Source organism: Nothoprocta perdicaria, unplaced genomic scaffold, assembly GCF_003342845.1.
Source record: "Nothoprocta perdicaria isolate Ctin4 unplaced genomic scaffold, notPer1 scaffold_210, whole genome shotgun sequence".
In the NCBI taxonomy this organism is placed as follows: Eukaryota; Metazoa; Chordata; class Aves; order Tinamiformes; family Tinamidae; genus Nothoprocta; species Nothoprocta perdicaria.
Window position 1 is genome coordinate 1,196,298 of NW_020455317.1, and position 10,923 is coordinate 1,207,220.

The 10,923-nt window shown below is 49.2% G+C and overlaps 1 protein-coding gene across 2 annotated transcripts in view; it reads left to right on the forward strand.

Moving 5' to 3' along the window:
- The window catches only part of HIPK2 (homeodomain interacting protein kinase 2), a 77,154-nt gene extending 67,366 nt beyond the window's left edge, over window positions 1-9,788 (forward strand). For both annotated transcript variants that reach the window (XM_026038499.1, XM_026038500.1), the window contains exons 12-14: window positions 6,007-6,254; window positions 7,274-7,434; window positions 9,173-9,788. In XM_026038499.1, the coding sequence (XP_025894284.1) occupies window positions 6,007-6,254; window positions 7,274-7,434; window positions 9,173-9,640 (877 nt within the window). In that variant the 3' untranslated portion in view covers window positions 9,641-9,788. The remainder of the gene's footprint in view (window positions 1-6,006; window positions 6,255-7,273; window positions 7,435-9,172) is intronic.
- The last annotated feature ends 1,135 nt before the right edge of the window (window positions 9,789-10,923 follow it).

Genomic DNA, 10,923 nt, shown 5'->3' on the forward strand with positions numbered 1-10,923 from the left:
TTCAGCATCTCTCTGTGTCCTGCAAGAGTGATTGTTTTTTGTTGCACTGATTGCTCAGGGAAGAGAAATTAGAGCTTCCTGTGTCTGGAACAGACCATCCTTTGGTAGGATGGGAGTTCATAAATCTCACTTTAGAAAAGATGAGTAACGCTGATGCACGAGATGGTTCTAGGGCAGTGAAGGAGCCCTACAGTTYGGATTTACTCTGACAGAAAAGCCTTTTTTTGTACAGTACCAGCGCAGCAGAGAGAGCTCTTTTAGCACAGGAGAGCTTTTTTAGTACAACATTTTTACAGGTGAAAGAAAAATCTGAGGAATCCCGCGTGATACGGGCCGAGTTTCCCCTCAGCTAATGGCAAACGCAGCTGTGGGACAGGATCGGGTGGGCCTGGTTTAAAACCGGCCGCCTAAAACGSCTAAAACGCATTTGTCTCAAACGTGTTGGGGTCCCGCTCTGCGAGGCGGCCTCGGGGACCGGAGCCTGTTCCGAGGGGACTGGATCCTGTTCCGAGGGGGCYGCCTGCTGGGCCTCCCGGCGGGCCTGGGCTAGCAGTGGCCACCAGGACTGTCCTCGGGAAGGCCTGGTGCCTTCCAGGGCCCCGGTTTTCCATTAGATCCMTCTGCTTGTCCAAACCCAGGCTTTTTGCAGGATCCGTGGAGGTTTGAGAGTAACAGCTCCAACACGCTGAAATCTAGAGAGGTTTCAAAATTGCCAACAGGTCTGTTTTGGCTCTTTGTTCTTGGGCAGGAAAGTATTTATAAGTACRTTCTGATCTTTTTTTTCATAAAGGTAGTAATTAAAAAAAATAGAAACATGTATCTTAAAAGGGAAGTAAATATAAATATATCAAAATTTAAAAAGGGAGCATCTCGKCTGAATTAAGCCATTCTTACCTTGCTTCTGATGCCTGCAGTTGTCCATTTGACCTTTTATCCTATAGAAAGTAGGAAAAAAAGTGCATATACAAAGCATTAAATGGACAGGAAGCAGTTTCATGATCTTGTTTGCTTATCARCAGTGGGTTGTTCGACTCGCAGGACAGGCCCCTTTACAAAGGGATCCTGGAGGCCAAGGAGATGTTTGCTGCTGGGCTCTGAAGTAATATCCCGAGTGTTGTGTATTCAGGAAAGAAGACTTTGGGTCTAAATGTTATCCCTGAAGGTCTTAGGAAGGTCAAAACAGAGCACCGACCTGACTGTTTTCTTATAAATAGACTCCACTTTTCTTATAAATATTACAAATAGTTGGTAGAAGCATTTCCACCCAAGTGCTGTAGCCAGAAGGTCAAGCAGATAGACAGGCTGTCCCTCAGTGCTACTGCAGTCCCTGTAGGCAGCGGCCACCTAGCTAAGTGCTCCCTAGCCCACACCTCCRCATGGTGCCGGGGTTTAAATATAAACCTCCCCTTGATTAAATATTGCCAAAGCTAACAAGTGGGGAAAATAAAGCAGGGGCAACTTAAATATAGACTGGAGAGGCACAAGTGCATCTCGGGATGACTGAATTACGGATAAGAGGGAGGGAGGAGAGGCGCCGGGRCAGGCAGTGCCTGCAGCAGGGGAATATTTCCAGGTGTATTTCTGGGCAAGAGAGAGTGACCACAGCTCGGTTTGGGCACACTGAGCAACTGCCTCGTTGGCCATCTCCGCTGGCACCAAATTCTTGCTTTTTTTTTTTTATTTAGGATGATAAAAAATACAGGGCAGTCGCCGTGTGAGCCTTTGTTTAGAGCGTGGGCTGATGCAGGTCCTTATTCAGCGTCTTCACATCGTGCCGCAGTGGCGGTGGAGGCTCCGTCGGAGGACGCTCCTCCTGCACAGGGCGCGTGTTTGCTGGAGCCTGCCCGTTCGCAGAGGGGCACGGGGCTAAAAGCACGATGAGTTTTGAGAATCGATGAGTTTTTATTCCCATCACCAACGTGGAATTCTGCAGAACTCCCGAAGAAGGGCGGGAGCCGCTCGGCAGCTCCGGGTGGAGCCGGCCTGGCGGGAGAGGGGCACGTCCGCAGCGCGCGGCGAGAGGATTCAGCGCCAAGAGAGGGGTTGTGGTCGTGGTGCGAGGTGTTGCCGGCTGCCTCTGCGCTTCCTCGGAAGAGCAGGCTTATTCTGAGGCCACAGACTCCAGGGTGTGCACACGTGCTTTGAGTTTAGAGGGACCTGGGATACACAATTCCCAGGATGTGCCGTGACGCTCCCGGTCGGGAGGCCCCTTGTGGGGAGCTGCTCTCTTCCTCCGTGCAAGGAGGCTGACGTGGCCACCTTGAGCAGTGAAAGCCTGTGTTGCTGCAGCCTTAGCCACCTGTATAAGGTCTGTATTTGTGCAAGCAAAGAATGCACCCAGATTTGTGCCCCCTTGACTCCATTTGTTTTTTTATGGGCCTCTGGTAGAGCTTAGGATATGTAGGGGAAAAAAAAGACCTCATTAAATGCTATCACACTGCAAGCTCGAGGGATGGGCCCTCAGCAAGTAGAAGTTATCTCCCCTTACAATGCTTTGTTTTACAAGTGCTGTTGTCCCTGTCCTTGTCCTTGGTTGTAGAGACGGTTTCAAAGATGCTTCCACACCTAATTCAAAGCATCTTCTTTTCATTAGTGCCCTCGCTCTGCTCCTCCACGCCTGCCCCTTAGCAGTACCACAGATGCCTCAGTTTCCTACTTGTGTCCATGCCTTTCCCCCTGCAGATTTCCCTCGGAAACCTTTCCTTACCCTGGGGCACGGGCACCCGTGTCCCTTTTGCCCCTGCAGTCTCACACGGCTGATAAAACCGACGGCCGCGCTCTGCGTCCCCACGGCGGGCACACGCCAGCTGTTGGGGTCTGAGCTTGGGAACAGGCTCCTCAGGACAGACCGGGAACGGGCTGCAGCTCCTCAACGCGTCATACACCTGCGGAGCTGCGCTGACTAGTGCAGCTGCTGAGCTCCGGGCCCAGCGCGCTCGGGCCTGTGCAGGTGAAGTCGATGCCGCTCTGGCCACCTGCCCGCCTCCCTGGTGGAGAGGGGACTGAGCGGCGCCTCCCCACGCCGGGCATCCAGGGCACCCAAGGCAGCCGGCACCCACCCGCCCTCGCAGGAGGGAAGGCGGATGCAGTTGCAGCGGGGTTACGAGGACGGGGACGAGGCTGCTCCAAGGCGCTGTTCCTGTGCAGGCTCAGACATCCCCGAGGGCTGTGGCCGGGGCACGGGGACTGCGCGAGCCGGCTCCGGCGGCGGGCACGGCGGCGGCAGGGGAAGCTCTCGGGCACCACGGGCCTCTCTCAGTCCTGGTGGCTTGTGAGCAGGGAGGCCCCTGCGCCAGGCTGGGCCTTAACATAAACTTTGCTGCCTGCAAAGCAGGGAGAGCGGCTGAGCCCTCGGCGGGAGCTGGGATAAGGACAGTTGCTGCCTGGCTACAAAGCAGCAGGGGGAACGCTGGCTCTTGTGGCTCCAATTTTCCAGCACAACGTGTCGCTTCAAGCCTAGGAATCAGCTGCTTTTCAGCATGAGTTGGGCCTTTGATGCCTTTCAAATCCCCACCCCTAACCTGTGGGGCAGGCAGGGGTGCAGCAGCTGCCTCGCTCGGAGCGTCTGGATAGTCCCGATTGACTTCTCTGTGTCCTCCAACACCAACTGTGGTCGTCACTTTTCCTAAAGGCGGGGGAAGGAAAAATCCGTGTGCTTTCAGTGGCACTGCTCATGCGCTTGCAGTGATGCAGCCTGCTGAATCTGGAGGCTAATCACTTAGGCCCTAATCCTGCAAATATTTACCCACGTGCTCGAGCTCCGTTACTGGGTGTAGTCCAGCTGAGTCCAACGGAACAACACTTATTAGGAGTGCTAAGCTCTTACACAAGGCCTAGCAGGACCACAGCTCTCGTCCTTCTCTGTTTCCCATCTGTAAAATGAGTTTAATATCCTGCCCGTCTCCCCCTCTCCTGAACGGTTTGGGGGTTGAGTCATTTATTTATTTAAGCTAACAAATTTGTTTGATTTTCTTTTTGTAACCAGGGAGCTGTAACATTTTGAGCAAGGCTCCGCATGATCCCTTCTTTGACAGTCCTTCAACCAAATTGGGGAAAAATGTACCCGTTCTAAAACAATAATAAGTAGTTCGGATCTCAGAAAAATAACCATCCAGCCTTTCCTGCATCAAGTATCAGGCAAGAGCAAGTACTTCCAGTTCTGCAGCTAAGCCCCTTATGTAAGGGGCTCTAAAAGAAACAGCTAGGCCTTATCAATTGTCAGGAAGCTGTTCAGTGACTTGCATCTTCCTTACCAAGTGTAATAACTGTCAGAGGTAGAGAATTTATAACTTCTCCCAACCTGCAGCCAAGGGGGGTTGCAAAGGGCAAGCAATGTGGATATTCATAAATGGGTGATTACAGGCATTTCTATTGAAGGAGAGAGGAACACTGACACAATATTAGTCATTTTTATTGGCTCAATATTATGTTTTTTTTTATCACCGTACCCAAACTGCTGCATCTTCCATCAAATAGGTTGTCCGTTTGAAGACACGTTGCTGTTCTTGTCTCGGTGTTCTCATCCCGCGCTCCCTGCCTGCTTGTGGAATGCCACAGTGCTGCTCCAAGCCCCATCCCCATCCGAAAGATCCCTGTGCCTGYGAGGGCTGCACTCAGTGTCCTGGCTCCTGTGCAGTAACTTCATCCCTGTCATCATTTGCTGTTTCCCTATGTGTTTCTCACAGTGCCCAGAACAACAGGGCTCGTATCCTCCTTGGGCACCCGGGATCCTGGTGTTCAGCCCGGGAGAAGTCTGTGTGGTGGGAACTTGCCCCTCCATGCATGATTTAGTGGAAAAGGTGACTTGGCCATCCCGAATCCCAGGGGGAGCTGCCCGCTCTGGGCTGGACGTGCCGGAGAGGGGGGATGGAGGTGAGGYTCCCTGGGACAGGGATCTCCCTCCTGGAAAAATGTGCGCTCGAGAAGTTTAGAGGTGAATTGCTTCCTCTCCGCGGTGTTTCGGCTCCTGTTGGGGCTGTTTCTACCATTAAGCCTAATTACTTGGCTTTTTATGTGCTATCCATTTCTTTTCATCATTTTAAAAACTTCAGTTGCCATAACAACATAATGCAATCAGTGAAACATAGCAGCTATTTTCTGTAGTCAAGGTCTGTGCACTGTCAAGGATGTGAGACATTTAAGCAAATCTCCACCATCCCCCTTCCTCCCTCCTCTTTTTTGCTCTCTCCTTTTCTCTCTGAAACAAGCTCATAACAGGAAGGAGAAACTATCAGGAATAATTAGACACAATAGCAGAGCAAATCCCAATTGTGCTCATGCAGTCTAGTCTAATGAACTTCTAGCACTAATCTTGGAAGTGTTGATGTTCCTTTTTAATCACTTCTTTGATGTCATAGAGAGATTAGCTACAGCAGGACCTTGATAATTCGCACTAGAGTCAGGAGACCCATTGCTCATTCAGAGGAAAGAGAGCAACCCAAAAGATTCTGTCTGGCATTATCTACTTAGCTCATTTTTTACCTCATTCATTCCTCAGTTTCAAAAGCTTATTGAAAATATATGCCCATTGTACTGTATTAGTAAATAGAATGGAGTGTATTTTGTAAATTCATGGGATATAATCATGAAAATTCATGGCATCTATTATTAAACTGTTGCTGGAAGGTTGGGAGAAACCGCCACGTTTTTATGTGGGTGGTGAGACTTGCAACAAAGCATAGTATAACTGCTGGGCCTCAACTGCACATACATATAAAAAGCAGTCTGAAAATAAATCTGGCAGTCTGGTTCAGTGCTATTCTAAGCAGTGTGAATGCAAAATCTATCCACAATGTCTTACTCACTCCTTGACCTCCAGGAAGGCTTTCCTGGAATAGCAACGAGTGAGTTTTGAAACCTAGGATTTGGATTAAACAGCCTTTATCTGGCCAAGAACTGAACGTTACGCTCTACCTTGACAAAGCTTGGTCAGGAACAGAGCCTTCTGGTGGCTTCCAAAACGGTCCCTGTCCGTTCACCCTTTCCTGTTGTGTGCTTGCGTTTCAGCACCTTGTCCAAGCAAAGGAAGAACGTCATCAGCTGCGTCACTGTGCACGATTCCCCCTACTCCGATTCCTCCAGCAACAACAGCCCGTACTCCGTGCAGCATCGCGCAGGGCAGAGCAACGGCAACACCTACGACACCAAAGGGGTTCCAGAGACTCACTGCAGTGGGAACCCCCGAACGATCATCGTGCCACCACTGAAAACCCAGGCCAGTGAGGTGTTGGTAGAGTGCGATAGCCTGGCGCCAGGTAAATTGCACCTCTTGCGTCAAGAAAATTAGTAAGAAATAAATGATTTATCTTGGAAGAATCTCATTGTTCGGTTTCATTTTGTTTGTTTGTTTGTTTTGCTTTCTAAAGAAGCCGTGCTCCTGCCCTCCTCTCAAGTGACGCCTCTGTTCTTGGGAGCCGTATTGCATTATTAATGTACTCTGGCACACGCAGGAGTCACGGGGGCAAGTGTCATTCCCAGTTACTTCTGTAATAACCCAGGAACAGAAGGAAGCCTCTAGTTCGGCATTTGACATAAAAGGCTCCCAAATGCAAGTGTGAACCTTTCCTGCCGTGCCTTTCTGCAGGTTTACTTTAATATGGGTAAAAGATTGAAAACACAGATGCATTTTCATCAAAAAGCTTTTTTTTTTTTTCATTTCTGGGGAGAACCTTTCCCCCGAATCTTCATAATGGGGCAGATGAGGGTTGCTCCTCTGAAGCCTCTACGATTAGAGGTAGGATCCTGTGTTGAAAAGGGGCTTACGGTAAAAATTTGGCCATTTGGCCGGGCACAGTTAGCTTTGAGCTACTTGGCAGTGCTTTCGTTTGACACAGTCTTGGTGAGCACAAGGGCTCGAGGGGTGAGCTCCCCTCTAGCTCCCTCCCTGCCTGTCACAGTGAGGTTGGCTAAGCCAGAGCCTCTTTGGGCTGTGCACTCTATACTTTCCTGCCTCTCTTTGGGATTTGTGTCTGTGTCTGACAGATGTCCTGACAGAACAGCTCCTGGTGCTTCTGAAGGATCTGTAGAACCTTCACCAGGCCCAATGTGGGATCCAGATGTAGGGCTTGTGTGACTGCCTCTAGGATAACAGGCTGGGCCGTGTTAATGAGACGCTGTTGTGGTTTTCTGCTAATTAAGAGAGACCATTTGCTTATCCTGCTTCTGTTGTATGCCTCCTCCCAAAAGGCATCCTGGAGGAGGCTCAGTGAGAAGGTAGGGTGATCAATTAAAGAAAATGATGTAAGCTACAAATGTGTTTCCTTTCCTGGCACAGTCACCACCAGTCACCACTCATCCTCCTACAAGTCCAAGTCCTCCAGCACCGTGACCTCCACCAGCGGTCACTCTTCAGGGAGCTCGTCTGGAGCCGTTGCCTATAGGCAGCAGCGACCAGGAGCACATTTCCAGCAGCAGCAGCCTCTTAATCTAAGCCAGGTAAGTAAATCTAGATAGAGAGATTCTGGCAATGCGTCCTCAGGACATAACCCCCTGCTGCACCAGCGTGKGCTGCCCTGTCCCAGCCTAATACCAGTTGGGCCCCGTGTTGAGTTAACCTCACTGCAAATCATGGTCTTCTGGCTCAGGCAGTGCTTATTCCACCCCTGAGTGGGCTGGTGATCTGACAGCGTGAGTGGGAATAATGCAAAAGATGCCACAGCTCGGGTACAAGGGCRTGGAGGAGAACCACGTAGGAAGGTCTGAATTCTCCCTAGTTAGGGGTGACTGTGGGGAGAATATCTTCAAAATGAGGGGAGCGCGTCTGTCTGCCTGCAAGCCTGGGAGAGGTCTCCAGTCAGATGTGACAAGGAAAAGCTGAGCCTCCATACATATACATGACCTGTTGTCAAGTAATGAGTTTGATCTATTCCGTGGTAAATCTGCACTGAGATCGGGGCAAATCCCAGTACTTGACAGCATGCAGTTCTCAAGATGTTTCCTAGTCTGTGATTGAAACGCCCAGGGGGCTTCCTGAGAGCTTCAGTAAATAACGTCCTTTCCGTATGCTGCACCTGGGGCCCATCTCTCTCTGAGGTGAAGTAACGGGGATAAGGAAGTCACAGCAGAGCGAGCAACGTTTCAGGAGAAGAAAGCCTGGGAAGCTCAGAGAATAACGTGGGTTTGAATACAGAGCTGAGTATAAGCAGGACTCATAAAGAATAAAAATCTCAGTGTGTGGTGGGGAGGGGAAAGGATGCCCCTTCTTCTTCAAAATTCATTTGAAATAGAAAAAAAATAATAATTTGCCATACCAGTGAGTGAAAATGTAGGAAGCGGGTRAGAGATGTTCTCTCTAATAGTGGTGCTCCTGTACTTTAGGCCACAGTTACAGCACAGGGAGAACCCAGGAGGAGGATGAAAAGGTTTGGAAAAATAAAAAGAAATAATATGGACTGTTGTCCTTCTTGTCTTCTAAATCTTGTTTTAGGATTAAATCATATGCTGTTATCACCATAACTACAAATGATTGGGAAAACTCTTTGACATTATAGGGCAGTGCAAAAATAAAAAATAAAAAATCCCACAACTTTAGAAAATCTCTGAAAAGAGCATTATTCCTCTCCTGCTGCAAGAAATTGCCTTTGCTCAAGTAATCAGAGCTGATTACGCAAGGATACCAGGCACCTTCAGGATCTGATCAGATGGAGATTTTTGTCTCTAGAAAATAACAAAGTTACCTTATTAACCAAGGAGGAGATGAAAGCAAAGACCAAAACTGATCAATAAGACTTTGCCGGTTCCAGGAGCAATTAGTTGACTTCCTTGCCTGTATTTCCTGAGCAGTGAGCTCACTAACAAAAGCCACGCGTTGTCCTGAGCGCCTGGACTTGTGGATGATGATCTCAGGGCATCTGCGGTTGGGTCCCTTGTGGTAGCGATGTCAGCAGATGGTGGTTCCACGTGAGGGACTCCACTGTCCTCCGAGGGGCCCTTTTGGTGGATGTGTGAGACTACAGGGCCACCCTAGGCCTGGGAGGGCCCCTCTGCCATGCCCCAATTCCAAGGGGAAACATCACCAAGATCCCGGTGATGCTGAGGGAGCCAGGAGGAGAGTGGGGAAGCTTCCTGAGGCCGCCGCCTTGGTTCCAGAGGGAGGCTCCCAGGTCTTGTGTCGGTTTCAGAGGGAGGCTCTCAGGTCTTGTAACTGCCTTTGACTGTCGCTGTCTTTATCCAGGCCCAGCAGCACATCGCGACCGATCGCACAGGGAGTCACCGGAGACAGCAAGCCTACATCACTCCAACGATAGCTCAGGCCCCGTACTCTTTCCCGCACAATAGTCCCAGCCACGGTACAGTTCATCCTCACTTGGCCGCGGCGGCCGCTGCTCACCTGCCCACCCAGCCCCACCTCTACACATACACGGCGCCCGCCGCGCTGGGCTCCACGGGCACCGTGGCTCACCTGGTGGCCTCGCAAGGGTCCGCGCGACACGCTGTGCAGCACACCACCTACCCCGCCAGCATCGTCCACCAAGTCCCTGTCAGCATGGGCCCGCGCGTGTTGCCCTCGCCCACCATCCACCCGAGTCAATACCAGGCTCAGTTTGCCCATCAGACCTATATCAGTGCTTCTCCAGCCTCCACAGTCTACACTGGATACCCACTGAGCCCCACCAAGGTCAACCAGTACCCTTACATCTAAACACTGGAATAAGGAGCGAGAGACACACCCGTCACGAGGGAGTGAGGCGGCTGCTTTTGTACTGAAGGACGTGACAAACTAACAATGCAATGGGAGGCTCGCGTGAAACTTGAACGAAGGAGACTTTAAGGAAGAGACGAGAAAGAGGAGAGAAGGGGGAGAACCAATTCTACACTTTTTATTTAAAAAAAAAAAAAAAGAAAATGGAAAAAAAGAACAGAAAAAAAAACAAAACCACAAAAAAACAACCATTCTGCACCAAACTAGAGAGAGAGAGAGAGAAGCAGAAGGACCCTCCAGTGGGGTCTTGTGTTTTGAAGAACTTCACCAATAGACTTTTAAAGGTTATTTTCATCCAATAGTGAGCTACATTTAGAAGTTCATTGTCCAGAACACCTAAAATGAAATCCATTAGGTTTTTAATTCAATAGGTGTATGGATTAGGGATTTATCCAGAATTTCAAAGGGTTTATGCCCCGTCTTTGCAGTGGTCTCTGTATCTTAAAACATACATGAGATTTTGGGTCTTTTATAGAAATAGGAAACGGGTAAGGGAGGCTGGTGGAGGAGAGGAAGATGTTATCCCAGCTCTCTAAATTCTGATCTAACGTTAATATGCCTGAACATATGCAGGCAAAACAGAACATACATCACTGGCCAAGATCAGAAGCAATGGGGTTGTTTTCCCTTTCCTTGAATACCCTGGATAAATCCCTGAGAAATGCTATTCCTAAACCAGATCTCTAATAATGTATGTTGGATTTCAGTTTCTTTTTATTTTATTTGGGAATTTTCCTTTTAATCCCTAGCTGTTTTAGTATAGGAGGAGACATTTTAGCTGCCCCCCGGTAGAATGTAGCACTATACAGGTCATATACCCTTTTTACTATTTTATGTTGAACTTCAACGATACCAATAGACTATTCCTCAATGTGATTGCACAAAGAAAAGTGATATAACATAGGCATGTAACAAATGTGATTGTCCAGGTATGTATGTATGTGTGTGTGATTGTGTGTGTGTGTGTGTGTGCAGATGCTGCCTTCTCTCTGTGGTGTGTTCCTCAGCACAGCCATTACAACTGTCACAGTCTTAGTTTTACATCATTCCCTCGTAGTGCCTTACCGAACTACAGACGCAGTTTAAGGGTTTACTTCCACTGGTACTCCTAGAAACTGGTTGAGGCTAGTCGGAATTTAATCTCAGCTCGTTTTCTTTTGGGGTTGTTATTGCTGATTTTCTTCTTCTGGTGGTGTTTTCATTTTCTTTTTTTTTTTCTTTTT